The sequence below is a fragment of the Argiope bruennichi genome, chromosome 10 (assembly GCF_947563725.1).
Source record: "Argiope bruennichi chromosome 10, qqArgBrue1.1, whole genome shotgun sequence".
NCBI classification, from domain to species: Eukaryota; Metazoa; Arthropoda; class Arachnida; order Araneae; family Araneidae; genus Argiope; species Argiope bruennichi.
In genome coordinates, this window is record NC_079160.1 from 68,432,201 (window position 1) to 68,450,991 (window position 18,791).

General features: G+C 28.1%; 1 protein-coding gene across 1 annotated transcript in view; it reads right to left on the minus strand.

Moving 5' to 3' along the window:
* Positions 1-18,791, minus strand: part of LOC129988533 (nose resistant to fluoxetine protein 6-like) — a 54,934-nt gene that overhangs the window by 11,442 nt on the left and 24,701 nt on the right. Inside the window, exons 2-8 of the mRNA XM_056096781.1 lie at positions 11,804-12,033; positions 10,389-10,503; positions 8,514-8,601; positions 7,470-7,558; positions 3,333-3,503; positions 2,882-2,975; positions 479-571 (exon numbers count right to left, since the gene is read on the minus strand). Of these exons, the coding sequence (XP_055952756.1) occupies positions 479-571; positions 2,882-2,975; positions 3,333-3,503; positions 7,470-7,558; positions 8,514-8,601; positions 10,389-10,503; positions 11,804-12,033 (880 nt within the window). The remainder of the gene's footprint in view (positions 1-478; positions 572-2,881; positions 2,976-3,332; positions 3,504-7,469; positions 7,559-8,513; positions 8,602-10,388; positions 10,504-11,803; positions 12,034-18,791) is intronic.

An 18,791-nucleotide genomic window follows, 5' to 3' on the forward strand; every position in this document is an offset into this window, starting at 1 on the left:
ATGGTACGAAAGCAATAAGATTTTTTTCCATTTTTTTTTAGTATCAACACTTTATATAATTCCTATCTGATGATTTCAGACAACCACTGAAAATAAGATAGTGTGTCTATGTAATAAAGAAAACCATAAAAAAATATCACTTCAGCTTCATGTGGATTGTCTTATGACAGCAAAAGAAAGAGAAAAAAAGAAAGAAAAATGTTTGTTACAAAGTTATTTTTTTCTTGTTGTTGTTCGTTTTATAACTGCAGCTGAATGCACTTGGGATCATGTAAACACAAAAAAAAAGCTATTTTCTCAAATCCTAGAGTAAGATAACAAATTTCATTCATAAATGCAGTAATTAATTTGCTATTAGAGAATTACTGTAATTGTTTTAGATCTACCGTAAATGATAATAAAATTTAATTGACCGCAATAAATTTTTTTTATCTTAAAACAATATTTTTTTAAAACTTTTTTATTGGTTAATGCTTACCTCCATATTCTGTGTAAATAATATCTGAGGAAATTCAGTCTGCCATTTTTTTTATCCAGTGCCTTCAGATTAGAATGAGCAACTAGAAATGCCCTGGAAATAATAAAAAGCAGAAGAATTAAATACATTTTTATCAAGATGTTTTTTGATGTATAGTAAATACTATTTACACTTTACAATAAGATAATATTATTCTTAATTAAGTATGTTTTTATAACAAAAAACACTATATTTATATTCTACGTAACATTTATATTACTACTAAAATTTTAATACGCTACTATTCACATTATATTTTTATAACAAAAAAAAAAAACTACATTTACGTTCTATGTAAAGTTTATATTAGTACTGAAATTTTAAAACACCGATATTCACATTATTTGATATAAATAGAATAGAAAACATACTAACAGAAATGTACAATTTATTAAAATTTTTTTGAGAATATTCATCTTGTAGTATTGCATGAAAAAACAAGTTCAAATTGAGAAAAAAATTGGAAAAAAAACCTTATTCATGAAAAAACAGAAAGAAAATTGTTAAATTAAAATAAGAATGAAAAATTCCAATTTTAAAAATGAGGTTAATTACTTAAAATGAGAAAAAGTGAGTTTCAAAGCTCGAATTTCCTGTTTTGCAGACGCTATGTTTTATTTCAGTTTTCGAAATTCACGATTACCGACATATTTAATGAGATCGGAATGGATAAATATTGAGTGAGCTAAGTCACACAATATGGTTTAAAAAAATTAGTGTGAAAAGACGCTTCGTGCTGATACTAAAAGAGAAAACATCCGTTCAACAAGATTTATTTAACCCAGATTTTGATTTTCTTTTTAAAATTGAATGTAAATATCAACTTGAATATCTTCACTTCTATGTTATTAACTTACTAGTCGTCTTTGGCGACCAGATGTCAGAGATGCTATTTGAATTTAATTTCAATTAAATCTTTTAATTTTAAAATCATTTTATGTCCATAATTCACTCCATTTTGTAAAATATGAAAGCCATGTTATTTTAATTACCTTACATATGTTTTGCTCATTCTGTATACGGACCTTTTTAAGGAAAACTAACCCATACTAAAGCTATTAAAAACATAAATGTGCAGTTCATCTATCTTCAGATAAATCCCTCGATTAAATATTCGATAAACAATGAAAATTCCAGGGCAACAGCGTTTATTACTGAAAATTAGGTGAAAGGAAATATTTAAAAAATTTAAAATTCAATAAAAATATATAAAAAGGTAATTATTAAAAGGTAAAATCATTCAGAAAGTAATTTTTTAAATTTTGAAACGGTGAAAATTTTATTATTGGGCAATTGTATTTTCAGAAGTATCACTAAAAAAACAGAAAAATTAGTTTAATTTTTAATTAAAATCCTTAAAAAATTACTCTGAGTGAAAATTGTCCATTCCTCAAAACATATATGCCAAATTCGGTAGCTATGGTTTAAAAGGCCTGAATTGTAAAACGCTAAAACATTCACTCAAATTTATCCTTATAATTAGTAGAGATAATTGAATTTCATAAACAATGTTTTCCCAATGTAATCCAGTGATAATTCAATGACTTTTAAGCGTAAGATTTCATCGGAATTCTTAGTTTCTCGCATATAAATTTAAAAAAAGGAATGTTAATGATAATTTATAAAAGAAAGTGAATAGAACTCGAAATGCTCATGAATTTACTTTTTACAACTCCTTGCTTCCAAAAAATTCATTTTTTAAAATTATAAAACCTTGTAGCTGAATGTAAACTGAAAATTTCAACCAGCTAGAAAAATTAAAATTTAATACGTACTCTAGGCAACAAAAAATGTAGATTTCTGATAAATTTGGTCAAAATTTGCTAATGAGGAATGTCTTTCCTTCTGTCTATCCGTGCAGCATCGAACGCATTAATTCCAAAACACAGCGAGTTTCGAATTTAGTATGAAACTTTGTCATCTGGTTTATATATATGCATCAAATTTTGAACCAAATGCATAACTGGATTGATTTTCTCTTTATATATCTGTAAATGAAAACGGTAACTCAAAAAATATCTAGACAATTCAGTTTCGACATGTAGTTTTGTCCCCAAATATTTTGAATATAGCAAATATTGGACCCAATTTGAGAAAAAGAAGGAACCCCAAAATATATTCAATTTTTTTCCATTAAACTACGAAGAAAAAACTTCATCATCATGTGCAAAATAAGTACATTAAAAGTTTTATTATTATGTAAGTAATCATGAATTCTCTTATACAAAAAAATTATTTCATAATCCATTGGGAAATATCAAAATTTTGTAAAGAAAAGCTCGAAGGAATCTGTCATCAGCTAACTGCTAGTATCTGCACATGATAATTCAGGCACTGCATAAAATAATCGTGAAAAGCACTTACCCTAATACGAAAAATGTATCAACGATCACCCAAGCATTAATAATTGTGCCGAAGGTCACTTCTTCCAAAGCACCCTGAGCATTCTTCATTCTCCCTGATTGTGAGAAAAGAAATGATATTTAAAAAAGGCTTTTATTGAAAGAAAGGTATTAAAAAAATGGAATAATCATCGTTAACTATTATTATTGAGCAAATGCTGAATACACTTTGAAAATCATTTATAATGGAAAATAAATACAAGCCTTTAAAATAATTTATTGCCCACTTGAAAAAAATGAAACATTTTCAAGACATTTTTGTTTCGAAATAAGTATTAGAAATTTTCCTAACAGAAGATAGATATAAAGATGCACCCTGTATTAATTATTAGTATTAATTACTAGTTTTTGAAGAAATTACAGAATTTACAATGAAGTTAGTTTAATTATATCATATGACTGCTACTCCTTACCATAAGATTGTTTATGGTTGAATCCATAAGTATGTGAAAGCACAATCCACACCATGGATAAGACTCTCATGCCATTCAGGACACCGAAATTCTCCTTTGATTGGCTAATTCTGAACAATTTGGCGAGATTCTTGTTTACAGAGAAACATTTCAGACTATCCGTTACAATACCTAAGAAAGACAAATAATTAAACTGAGTATCTACTTCAGCTGAAATTTTTTAGCAAGAATAAAAGAAAATACGAATTTCCTGGTTAAAAAGCCTTATTGAGAAATTTTAAGAAGATATTAATAAATTAACAATAAAGCAACGATCAAAGTAAACCTTAAAAGTCAAAGTTTAAAATCAAAAGAAGCTCATGAGTATATTTAGGATAAAAACAAGCAACTTTATTCAAGAATTTACTATATTTAAAATTTTCCATTTTATACTCCCACTAATCTTTTCTTAAAAAACTTAACAATAAATTAATGGCAGTAAGCTTTATTTAAACACATAAAGAATTAATTTATAAACCATCAATGACGAAATAATCAGAATATTTACATTATCAACTTCCTTGGAGCATTAACGCATTATCATCTTCATTACATTATCATGCACACTGGAGTATTCTTTTAACATTGTACTATATTTCTTATGATGAGAAAATAAATCTTTTGAAATACAGAATTGGGTACCGAATTTAATATAAATAATCCTGCATATATTATTCTTTTTTTGATAATGTAATATAATCAGGTTATCATTTATTTGAAACAAGACATCAGGTTATATCTTGTTTTGAAATTCAACAAAAGTTGTTTAAAGACGAATTTCATATTTTGAAGATATTGTGTCAGCATTTCCCTTTCCAAACTTCTATTATCTGCCAGCGGGGCGATGCTTTTCTTTGGAAAATTTCTTATGCCCCGAAATGATTATAGTTTCATTTGGTTCCACAAATTTCCCAGAGATTATTAGCTCTTTCCCATGGTTATGGTTCCATTTTGGATACTTGGAAAGAAAATCATGATATTTTTTTGTGAAAAAGGGTTAAGTTTCAACATAGAAACCGTTTGAATTTATTAACCAGTTTGTCTTTTTTCTTGTGCATCGTGAAATTAAAGTTCAAAATTTAATAAACGACCAATATTGACATCATTTATTAAATATTAATACTAAGAGAATTAGGCCAGACTTTTAGTTGTGGAGCCTTTATTATTTGTCATTCGTGAATAAATAACTTAAAAATTGTCTAGAATATGATAAAAATTATTTTATTTATTTACTATATTGTCGTAAAGTGTATTTTTAAGGTTTATGTTTATAATGACTTGTGCAAATAAATATTTGCAAACAATTCAGAAAATCAACGAACATATAAATAATTCTACAAAATACGTGATAACCAATATTTTGAATAATCATTTTTGTTTCAATACAGTTTTAAAGATTATTTCTTGCTAAAGATACTGAAAATAACAAACATTTGAAGGAAAGGAAATACCAAAATATTATAATATTTAAAAATTAATTATTATAAAATGAAATAAAAATCCTACTCAAATAAAAAGCTTGAAACTACTTTTAGATGGAAAATTTTACCAGGAAAAGTTCCTGATAAAAGATTCTATTCAGGAAAAAGCTCCTTAGTGTTAAGTTCGATTTTAATTCACTTAATTTTTATATATGCATAATAAGAGGAAAATAACCAAGAAACAAAATTTTAATAGAATTAAAATTCTAAAATTTTAACGATTACTTTCATCCAATTACTGCAATTAATGAAATAGATTACATTGATTCATGCAGTCCTAACTTCCTTGTTATAATTGCTTTTCGTTTCATTATGAATTTTAGTTTATTTTTTATTCACTAGAGTTTCTTTAAAATTTTCACTACAACGACAATAGTAAATATTATGCTTTACACATTTTATATGCAGTGGTATTATAAGTTGAAATGAAACGGTCTATTAAATTCTAATTATCCATAATTTGCATAATAGAGCTTCTAAACCTTAAAGTACAAACTTCCGTGTCATCTTTTTTTAAATTTAATATTTATTTTAGCTTTAATTAACAGAATGTTTGAAATTTCAAAAATATCTATCTGTTTTTAAATTTAACTACTAAAAATTGGTTGAAATATCTAACAGTTTAAAAAAATAAATTACAATTTGATAACAGAAGAAAAGTAACTATTGACATTCATTATACCATTATACTATTCATTTATGCATGGTATCATTTCATGAGAGCCAATAGAACCATCGGTAATGGTCTCCCCAAACCTTTCTTGCATATTCTCTGATAAGAATCTTACCCCCCCCCCCCTCTCTCATTTGTGGATCTTGGGTAAGACCGCGATTACCTTGAATAGTATTAACGAAGGAACCAGTGTTCCAAATTTTATCTATCTAGCTGTTTATATTTCGTGGTCACTTGCGCTCAAACTACCGGAAAGATACACTTCCCATGAATGGATTTCGTTCAAAATTTTACAGAAATCTACAAATACAGTATTAAATTTATCTCAAAGAGTTTTTAATTATCTTGCATACAGAGATATAGGCAGGCATAGTTAAAAATATATGTATTTCTGACCCAGAGATTCTGAAATGGAAAGTTATGTCAAAATCTCGAGTTTGAAGCTCTTAATACTTATAATTCTTTTTGAGAACTAATCTTTGCGTAATCAAAATCTAAAATAACTTTTCAATAACATGCTAAGATCAGCAGCATAAATTGCGGGACAACAGATAATTGAATTTCATACAATACATTCTCGAGAACTTAATAGATAAAATATCGTGCTTCTATCTGTTGCTATGTGGAAACTTTATTTGATGCTAAGCAGTGTTATTTATGTGAGGCGGCTTTATATTCCCTAGACATTTTTCAACTATAAGTTAGTATATAAAAGCATTTAGATAAAATGCGTGAGACAGTAGACACATTTGTTATCTTTTGTTACCAAGGTGACAATGTATTCCCTTTCATTCATTTAAGTGGGAAAAGAAACAAGATGTTTTAAAACACCAGTCATTATTGGCAATGAATCGCAGATATTTAATAAACTAGTTACTTCCTTATACCATCGTTTGTGTTTGTTATTTGTTTTCCTCAAATACTCGGAAAATCGGCAGCAATAGTGTTGATTTAGGAATGGATTTAATTTCAGAAAATCGAGCTCATTTGGTGTGAATTATTGTAAGGAAGTTTTTACACTGTTACCACATTTATAAAGAAACAGTGTGTGTCTATAAATGTCACATAAATTTTGATTTAAAATAGATTTGTCTAAAAATTTTTTGTTCATCTAGAAATTCTCTTGAATTATTTATTAAAACCCGAATGATGTTGAATCATTTTAGTTCATCTTTTAATTAGAGTAATTCAATTAGAGTTAGAATATATTAATTTATTTATTAGAATATATTATTTATACATTCAATAATATATTAATTAAATTAACATATTATTCGATTAATTATTATTTAGAATTCTTTATTAGAATATATTAATTTGTTTATTAGAATATTTATTTTAGTTAGATTAATCTATATATTATTTTCATGACTTTAGAATAATTTTCATTAAGAATTTATATTCAATGGGATAATTCTTTTCGGGCATGTTCTTTTCTTGTATTACATTGCTCTTCTAAAGTAATACAGACGAAGTAAAGTTTTATAAGTATAAGAATTTATTTGATTATTTTAAATAATTATTCAGATAGTAAAATTTTAAAATTAGAATCAATGTATATTAGCCCAATAACACACAGAGTTATGCTATTAGGAACTAATTACTATTTTATGAATTTCATTTGCACTTTTGAAATGTTGAGCTTAAAAGCATGTAGTCTGTAGTCTACAATTGAGCCAACTGAATTCGTTGCACATCCACGTACACAAATGTTTAGGATGGCAAAGTTAATTTTGGGAGCAGCTTATATTGTCGTTGTTTCAAGAAAAGTTTTAAGAGAATTATCATGTATGAAAATATTATTTCAGTGTTGGCTCTTCTTTAAATAATTATTTTATGTAACTTTCATAATATTCAATATTCTGACTCGAAAGAAAAAAATGTGTCTGAAAATTTCAAGAGAAAACAATTTTTTCTCTTATCTGAAAAGGTTTTTTTTCTTACCTGATTCTTTGATCTTAGAATTGAAGCGATTTGAAGTATCTATATAAGTACCAACAATGACTAAAATGACTACAAATCCAAGGATGCATCTGTAAAAGCAATAAAAATGTGTCAATGAAATCACTTCTTCTAAAGATAATAAACATTTAAAATTGCTCTGAAATACTGGGAAAGAACAAAAATGCACAATTTATAAGTAATAAAACACAATTAAATTAGCTTTGCATGCTGCTATTGATCTGGATTTTCTCATAAAAAACATAGAAACATAGTAAGGACTTTAACGGTAAAAAACTCGCACAATCGATTACATAGTCCAATATTAAGAGAAACTAATAAAACAGAAGCAATAATTATCCTAATATCAGTTGTTCATATTTTTATGACGAAATTTTTTTAAATATTAGCTACTATTAAAGTGAAACACCGAAGTTGAAGTTATTAATTAGTGTACGATTTCCGTATAACCGTAAAAACATTCAGAAGATACAAAATTCAATAAGCACCGAATTCAGTCTGGATTTCAATTTTTCTTTTTTATTTATAGAACTACCTACATATATATATATATATTCTTTTTAATTTCTATTTATTCAAAACAAAACATTTAAGAATGGGAGATGGAAACCGTTAAAAGATTTGACCAAATGATATGGCTATTATTATTTAACTGGTTTATCATTGCAAAATCAAGGTAAAATCTCTTTATTTTTAAATGTTTGTATACGTAGGTAAGATTAAATTAATGTATAAAATTTGGGTATAATTTCATTTTTAAAAATGTTTATATTCTTGTAGCAAGATTACATTAAAGAATAAAATTTTGACTATTTTAAAGCCAAAAATAGGAATAAATGATAATTTACCAATAAATCTCGTAAGAGTAAAATAAGATTATTTGTATATAATGCAGCTTTTGTATATTAAAGAAAAACTTTCAATCAATATACGGAAAAAATATCAGCGTGGTCAAGAAAAGGATTGTTTAAACTGCGTAACACAGAATAAAATTTTAAATAAAAAAATTTTAAAAGTGATTCTTACATAACAGCAATCTGTAGATTTGAAAGATGGTACGGCTCTTTTACTTCGCATCTTAAAATCTCCGCTTCAAGTGGCACATCTTTAAGAGCTGAAAATATAAAGAAAAGATTACTATTAACTATTTGTATAAAGAATAGCCATGGGTTTAAATTTTTCAACATACATTTACTATTTTATCAATAAATGATGTTATTCCTCAGTATTTTTCGAATAAAATTTTAATACAATATCCATTAAATATGATATATGTCATTATTAGAGATCTCGGACACACAGATGAAAAAAAAAAGAATAATTGCAACGTTTATTTAGTTGGTGCGTCTTTTAATTGATATGCACAAGGAGGCTGATAAAAAAAAGCATTTTAAGAAGCATGAATTAAAAATGTATCATTCTGACACGATCTCCTAGCAATGAAAAAAGAGGGCGCTAGTTATTTCATTATAATTGCAAGGTTCATTGCACTTGAGACGATTTGCAGCAATTGGAACCCAGAGACTTCTTTCAGATCGGTTTTTCGTTGAAGCATGAAGCATAATAATCCTTTAATGGTTTGAAAATGTTTCCGAAATTCACCATAAAAGGAGTGAAGTTTATGGTAAATAAGTAAGACAATAATATCCGAGCAAAAAGAAGACGGATGTTGAGTAATCCCTCTGTATGACAATGGTAGATCAATTAGCACCAAATTCAAGATCTGATTCAAGGCTTCAAAGTGCATATGTAATGTCATACTCTATATAGCATTATTTGTCATTGAATTATTATTTCCTCTTTCCCACAAATGAAAGGCACTTGTCCATAAAAAGGCTCCATTTCGACGATGAAGCCTCTAAAATAGCTGCCATTAAATGTCTAAACGAGCAGGTACAAGATTATTAACAAGCCTGGATGAATAAATCAGTCCTGCGATTCTATAGCTATATTACTCGATTTGGTGATTACATAGAAAAGTAATACTCATCATATTGATATCCTTTTTCTATTCATTTCGCATTTTAGATCAACTGTTCTATTACACTTTTTATATTAATATTATAACATTTTTATAAGTAATTAAACTAAACATAAATAATTAAACTCTACAATGTATAATTATTTTACCTTTAAATTTATTTAAAATTAGGCATATAATAGCAAAAATACACAAACTCAAAATTTTCTCATATTCGATACATATCATTACATCATGTATATCCTAATATATATCAGATTTATCATAATACTATTAGATTCAATATGATACTTGCAAAAAGTACGCATAGAGAAGAAAATGCTTTTAAATTTCAAATAATGGGATGTAAAATCTGAGTTGCTATAAGCAACGATACGAAAAAAGGCAAGAAGTCTTTTATAGTATCTACAATCTACAAAGTGGTACTTATATGTATGGGAGCATCTTAAATAAAAACATACACAAATATTAGATGGAAAAGAGACTTATAGTCACTTATTTAACAAAAAAGTGGAATTTTCAAGAAAACTCTTGAGATTTATTTCCCAAAAGAAGATGAATGATTTCATAAAAAAGTTCATCATTTTAACGATTTTGTTTTCTTATAGCATCTGAGCTATGACAGCATTCGTAGTCTTTTATATAGACTAGATATAAAAACTAAACTATCTTTTAAAGACGGCATAACACTGGGTACTATGAACATTTTCCGTGATTTGTTACGATCATGGGATATGTTCTATATCTATTTTTGAAACAGATTAATAATAACAAGATCATAATTTTTTTTAAATGTACCTGTTTTCCTCATCTTTCTATTTTTGTGCGGCAGAAGTGAGGAGAAAAAAACTTTTTCCATTGCATCCGTCTAATTTTCGAATTTGAATGAAAAAAACAAACAAAATTTAATGGGGAAGTACCTAGCTTGGCAACTTCTTGGACATCCGAGATGGAGCAGGTGGAAGGCAAGCACAATCCCAAGCGTAATTTCATCAAATAGAACATATTTGCATTGGAAGCAAAGTCAGACAGGACCTAAAATGTAAGATAAGGCTTATTCAATTTCTTAATTTCATAAAGTGTGATATTGCTGATGAAAAATAAAGGAGGGAGATATGTCGGTGTATTTTATTTTGAAGTAAACTGTAGGCCTAATTGAAGCTAAGAGTTTGGGCACTTAAGTATTTTCTGAATCTGAAACACTATCTTCTGATTTGCCTTGTTCTTACTCTTGTGAATAATGCTTTTAAGGTGAAGCCACTTTAAAGTATGAAAATAATTCAATAGTTATTTATGGCTAAATCAAAAGTGATTATTTAATCAAATAATTAGCTTTGTTAAAAGAATTTCAAATGTTTAATGGTTTACTCGTGTTCTACTCGAGACTGAATCAAGTTTTTCTCAATTGAATTGACAATACTCAAAATTTATTGTCTGTATTTCGGTCCAACAATTTGGAATAGACCCATAAAAGGCAAAAAAAAACCCTATTTATAATGTATGAAGGAGGTACTGAAATGTGGTCAAAATAGTTCCAAATGTCGTCAGAAGGGAAAAATATGACTAATATAAGTAGTCATCAAGCGAAAATTAAGAATTCAAAATATAAATTAACAGTTCCGTCGACAACAGCAGAATTTAAATTAAAAATCCTTAACCAAAGCTTTAACAGATATTATAAGCACAAGCTTAAATCAAGATGCATTTTATGTTATCATACAGCTCAATTTTATTTCATACTATTGATTTCTTTAAAATGTTTTGTTGCCATATCGTGAGAATTAAATTTAATAAAAATGATAATAAATAACAGAGGAACAATAAATCACAATGCATATTACTCTTGAAACTACTTTTATGTTTTTCTCTCCAATGCATCAATCGCTCTTTTCGAACTGGACGTTAAGATATAACTAAACTATAACCCACTACGGTCAGTTGTAAAATATTGAGACGAACCATATAGATTTCAAGAATATTGATCTTATCTAGAATTATTGATCTTCTATGTCGATGTACATGGATATATTCAATATAGTCTACTGTTTAACAAAACCTTCCGTTTTGCCACAATCAGATTTGGACAAGTTTACCCCTTAAAAAAGTAATTATTTTATATAATATAAGGTAAGGTTATTTAACAATCTAAAATAATGAGATTTAAGTCAGATATATAATCCTGAGTTTCTTATATGTACATCTTACTATTAAATCTACGTTTAATATTTAATTCCCCTTTTTATTCCATTTTTATTTTTTGTTTAATATATATCGATGCATATGAATATACGTATCCTTTGTGATGTTGCCATTGATATATAATTTATTTACTCACGGAATCAGGATGTGAAAAGTTGGTGACGTCCAGAACGACCGTTTTGAATTGGACTCGGTGGGGCTTCGATGGAAGAATAGGTGCTGCTTCGACGACGCAGTATTGACCAGTAAACTGTACTTTCTTTTTGTTGTCCAGCTTCTCAACCGCAAGACATTGGTCGTAATCTCCAAAGTCGGTGAGCGTTCCGTCTAAAACTCCAGAGGGTGGTTTTGCACTGGCGTCTAACACTGCAGAGGAAAAGAAATTGGTAAATCGTTAGATTTGTACTTTTATTTTACTTTTTAATTTTTGTTTGACTGTACTTTTGCTTTATACAAAACACATAAATCATGATTAAGGAAATTGACAACACTTATTCCGTTAGTTCATGCATCTGGTAAAGATAAAGAGAAAATACTTTCCTCATTTATCTTAACTGAAATTAGCTTTAATTAAATTCCTATAAAATGATCTGTTAATATTATAAGCGTTTGAAAGAAACTTTTTTTTAAAAGAAAGCATTTCAAAGAAAGTGGAAAAAAATTAATTTTCTTATTATGAAAATTCAAAGATATAAAAGATACATTCAAATCACACAGGTTTAAATTATGAAATGGACATTTTTTGCCTGCTTATTGATCTGTTTTTCGACTATATTGATAAACTTTTCTTTAATGCATCATTGTCAGACTTTTACCAAAGTAATATTATGCTTTACTAAATTAATAAAATTATATCATTGCTGTTATGTTATTCATAATGTTCTGTTACTTTTTATTTTCTTGTATACGTAGCATAAACAAAATATAACAATCGCCAAAAAAATTTCGACTCGAGTTTTTGACGAATTTCCACATTTTAGACCTTCCTGAATTCCAAAAACACATTTTTCGAAAATGTCCAACTATCTGTGACAAAAATACTAAAAACTGCTTTGAGCTAGGTGGATGAAATTTGATATACGATATTTACAGATAATTTGCAGATTTCTATCAAATTTTGAGTAAAATCTGTTCAGAGAAAGTTCGTCTGTCCATCCGTTCGAAAATAACTTAACACGATAATTACAAAAAGAAGAGAACTAAAAGGAAAGAATTCGGTACACCTTTTTAACATGCATAATGTAGCTACGTATCAAATTTTGAGTCAAATCCAAATACTAGTTGACTGTTTAAGGGCTGTATTTTTAGAAACATGTAAACGTAATGACTTAAATATATGAAATCTGGTATATAATTTTGTGACTACAAGTGCAGCTTTGTGTCAATTTTGTTTCAACTGTTTGAGAAAAACGTATCTAAACAACAGATTCGATTTTTGAATGCTATTAATACCAGGGATTAATACGACAACTATAGCCAAAGATGACAAGATTCAGTAATAATGCTAAATTCATGCAAAAAAGTAAATAGTTCTTAACTATTGCAATGCAATGTAAGGCGTCCTCTGACTTGGCAAGTTTATCAGCATGCGAGAACGTTTTGGGGAGATCGCTCCCCTAGTTTTTATAAAGCTTGTGTGAAACATTCCCTCGCATTTCACTCGGTGTCAGCATTATTAATTTCTGTTCAGTTCCCTCTAGAGGATTATTATTAACAATGATAATAATCAACACAATAGCAGTTATGGTGAATTATATTAGTTCTTTTCTAACTGTACAGATAAAAGTATCAAATAGGGTTGAATACTTGAATAGGGATGACAAACTTTAAATATCTATCTGTCAGTTAGTTTCAAATGAAACATAAATATCTAGAGAAATGAATTATGAATTATAATTTTGATGCTTTTCTATGCTTATATTTACTAATTATAATGTATAATAATGTATGTAATATTTTAAATTTAATTTAATCCTAATTAATTTCCGAAGTTTTATCTTAATTCAGCCCATATTAACTTCATTCTAAAATATTCTCTTATTTCCTGATCCTATTCCACTTTTTTGTTTAATTAATTCAACAGAAGCATTGTAAAAATGCTTAAATCAGCAGTTCACACGCTCCGAGTGAAGGGGGAAAAAATTGTCTAGCTAGCTTTTTAAAAGATGCCTAAATCCCTTGATCAAATCGGCACGTCTAAAGAAATCCCTACCAAAATCTCATAGTATATATACAGTGGAGAAAATATTTTCCCTCTTTTTTTATATTCTTCTGCTCTTGTATCATTGGTGAACGAACGCTAGTCCGTCATTGCTTCTTGTACATAAATCATGCATCCCGGGATGGAATAAAAGCGAAGTTCAAAAATTAATAGTTTCTTCTCCATCTTCAGCCACGTAACTGTTTAAAAAAATATGTGTTACATATATATTATGTGTCAGATATATATACGCATATCGGATTCAATCCATATAAAACACACAAATATATATTGATTTCATTAGGCAAAAGTTGTATTTATTGTTATAGTTTATATTGATATTCTCTTTTACTTAATTTTGCTAATTCTACTCAAAGTTTGGATACATTTTAGATGTGAATGAATAGTTGTCATTATTGATTTAAATCTTAAGAGTGCAGAACTGTTATGTTTCCGACAACTCAGAAAAATTGTCGCAAAAATATAAAGAATAAGTGTAAGAAACATACATTATATAGCGTATGGAATCAATTCATGTGGCATTGTACGCATTGGTTATTTAATTTAATTGTGTTGTGATCGTATGCTTCTTCGCTCTTAAGATTTGCACCAAATTTATAAATTTCATCGGCTATTTATATTTCATGCACATCGGCGAATTTTAATTTGCTCCACCGCTTTCTACAAGCACGTGTCTAAACATAATAGGGATGACAATCATTCTATTTTTTTAAAAACAGGTGCTCGATTCGGATCGTTGAATTTTAGCAACGATTGCTTTGAGTCTCATATTATGAGATTTGTCCCTCAAACAACTACATCTTCAATAGATAACAGTGTCACGGCTTTTTCCAAACATCTATTGAAGTAAGATTAAGTAATCGTTTTCAATAGTTCCGGTTCTTTAGTTTTTCTCTTTTTTATTTTGATTACATTTACTGTGAATTAAATTGTGTTTTTTTCTTTATTGATACTCAAATTATAAGCAATTTTAAAATATCTTTGTTTCTAAATCTAGCAAATGAATATACCTTTCAAGTATACAAACGTTTTATTTATGCACAAATGGGTAAATCTTGACCGTAATTTAACACTGCTTTACTTTGAATTGTGTTTTTTTAGCTGCAGTTGCGCCATACAAATGCGTATTAATAAGGTATAAGATAATAAAACAAAAATCATTTTTCACAAATTTAATAAAAATTACTTAAAAATGTAATGGCTTGAGTTTCTTCAAATTTTCCTATGAAAAATGCAATAAAAATGTAATTTCATCACAAATTCAATTTGTATTAATTGTAAAAGAAAAAGAAACGTAAATAAGATGTCGTTGCATTGTTTAGAATTAAATGCAATCAAGACACTGGGGCCATATTTTTTAGACCTCACATTTTGAAAAGTAACAATGATCATCATCCCAATATCTCCAAAAATATTCTAAATAATACTTGTTAATTTCTTGGTTTTAAAGAAATTGCAAATGATTTGTCCTTTACTTATTTTCTATTTGAAACTTTTTTCACACCATATAGAAATTTTTATAATGGTCATTTCATCTGAATTTACGACTTAAAATGAATGCAAAATTAGAAGACCGTGACTCAATTACCACTATCACTCTCAAACAATTGTAACGTCACGTGACTTCGATATCATGTACTAAATCTTTGAATATAGATGACTCCAAATGATGAAAAATTACAATTTAATATTTATGCATAGACTTTAATAAAAAAAAGATTGTATAAGCTATTAAATTTCCGAAGAGAATAATTCTTTTCCTTAAAAACTTAAAATACCATGAATAAGTGGAAGAAATTTCAAACATCCTTTCAGTCTACTGAGAAAATAAGAAAAAAGTTTCTCCTTTTATTCAAGTTTTAGAAAGATTTTTAAAAATTTTTTTTAGGGCTATCTGTTTTTTTATTTTTCACATTAGTAATAAATCTACTCGTTATTCAAATTGTGATGTGGTAGTTTTCCATTGCATTGTATTTTACAATGCTCCCAATGGGAAAGAGAGAGAGAGAGAGAAATCATTTATTTGAGATAAGAAACTTCACAGATTAACCACATGAGGGAAGTGGAGCTCTAATGAGTCACTGAAGAAAAAATTGGATTACTCCATAAGCAGAAGGAAAATCAAATCCATGAATATTATTACCTGCTACTTTCTTAAAAGAAAAAAAATGAAGGAAAAAAAATGAAGAATTATTTCAGAAAGTAATGCAGTTTTATAAAACAAAATAAAATTATTTACAGAATTTACGAAACCCAAGTTTATATGTAAATTTGTATGGGAAGTTGCAAGATTTCAAGAGTTAAGATTATTGAGAATCATCGTTTTAATTATGATTTAATTTGCTGTATTAGACTACAATTTTTATTAAAAGGCGGTAAGAGTTTAAATTCCAGAAAAAAATATTGATTGTTAAATAAAAATTATTTGTGATATTACAAAATGAACTAAATTATTACCTCACTTTTACAATGCCTTTCTTAATGCGTTCCCGCCTTTTGCAACATTTGTTAGTTACAACAGATATTCTATGTTCACAATTTTTTATGACATCAAGTTTACATTTATGACATTCGATGTTTTAAGAACGTTTGCTACAAGCCTTACAGCTCAAAGGGGGAGGGAGAAGGGAATTGACATAAAATCAACCCACTAGAAACAGGTCGAGTAACCATAATGTCAACTATGGAACGGAATGAAAATATTTTCAATAATCTTTGTGATATTGTGCAGTCATAATAACACAGGAAACTGTGCAAAATAATAACAGATGACATAAGAAATAAGAGGTGTAAACAGAAATCCATTTTGCGTTACATATTCGGTAGAAAGTATAATTGTTATTTTTATTTCTGTCCTATACTAGTTAAAAAAAATCAATATTTTATAGAGAAAAAGAACAATATTTTCACCCTGGATAATTGTACAGTCAGGCTCTGAAGCGTAATCAAATTGAAAGGATAGATTACATACTGTTTTAACTACCAGTGAATAAACAAAATTAAAAGATTAATATAACATTAGTAGTTAATTTACATTGAATTTTTATTGGAGGTAAGTTCTGGTCATAAAAATCAAACACTCTGTAATATTAATTAAGTGAATTTGTGAATATTTACCTTTCTTTACCTATGTAATCGATTTTTCAGCTTCTATACCATTAATTCTCTAATAATGAAATTTACTTCAGTGTTTTTTAAATATTAAAGCATTGAAATCAGTAATTTCTCATCATGCAAATAAATAGGAACACAGTAGAAACGCATAATAATATTGATGAAAATTTCCCTAATATGAAACATTTAGTGATTTGTTGTTATTGTGCTTCAAACAAGCGGAACACATGCAGATTAAAATTGATGACAATTGCGTAGCATTGGACACAGGCAGAAAAAACTTCGGTCTTCAGTAAGCTAGCCTATTTTCTTTTTTCATTCCAATTTGTATCACCGAATGCATTATACCAGGCAGTTTTTTTCCTGCTTCAAATAACTTTTAAGTGTCCTCTACTGCGCTTTACAAAACTATTTTCAGCATTAGTGTCAGTTAATGATGCGAGTAAAAACTTAATACTTCCTCTTTTCAATTTAAATGCAAAACAGAACCTAGATATTGTAGTTTTGTCACTTCTCTTGATTTTTAGACCTAATGGATTATGGCAACACTGAATTGTTGTTTTATTTTACTTTTTTAAATACCAGAACAAAGTTCTAAAGTAAAATCGTTTCCTGATAGAAATTTTAAAGATATTACGCATGTGATGATAATTTTATTTCTTTGTAGGTATTAAGAAATTGAGTTGCTTTTAGACATGATGTTATGTCACCAAAATGTACCGTTTTAATGAAATACATTTTATGTTATCTTTTCATCCCCCCTTTGCATTTTGTTGTCTTTCATGGTCAAGCACACACATTTAGCTTTATGTCCGTACTATATTCGGATCTATATATTTACGTGAATAACAGTTTTTATATAAATTTACTCCATTTCAATACAAAACGCTAATGAAATCATGGAATTTAATGATGGAATCGAGAATTAAGTTTGATAATTACGAGTTATATTATAGATAAAACATTGATCAGAAACCGTTTGTTGTGAACTTATTAAGGTCTAATAAGTACCAATGAGAATAGTTTTTGAATGATTTCTGTTTCTCCTTTTTTTATTAATATCAGCCGGCGTCCTGGCATAGGGCTAGCGAGTCTTTCCCGTGGTCTGGACGTCCTGGGTTCGAGTCCCGGTTCGGGTATGGTTGGTCTTCATCTGTACTGTCTGTCAGATGGATGAATGTGCCCCCTGTAAAAAAGGGTTGTGCAAGCAAATGTGATGCGTGAGTAGCTAAGACGTACTCTTGACCCTTGTTGACGCTACTAAAACAAGAGACGCTCACATGGCTTAAAATCGCTGACAGATGACTGTCAGCGGGCTTGTAAAGTGCCATTAGTCACAACACAACGAGAAAGTGTTTGATATATAATTCGCACAGCAAATTGCTGAACCACATATATGGCGGTCCTATATTGCATGTCGGTTATTTGAATAAAAAAGAACTACGTAAAACTGGAATGAAAGTTGGCGAGTGTTTGTGGTAAGCGTGTCAAATTTTGGCGATTATTTACATTAATTTCTTTTTTTTTTGAAAAGTTAATTAATTCAATTCGGAATTTAAACGGTTGATCAATCAAAATAAGTTAAATATCATTGAAATATTTTGCTGGATTTGCTACCGAATTGATTCTTTAGTTTTTTTTTTTTTCTCATCTCAAAATAATTTATTTCTAAATCGAGCATTTTAGATTAATTTTGTATTTAAATACTATTCGTGTAGACAAATATAAGAACTATTATTTTTACCGTTTAAAATTATTGGCAAGTGCCATTATAAACAACAACTACAAT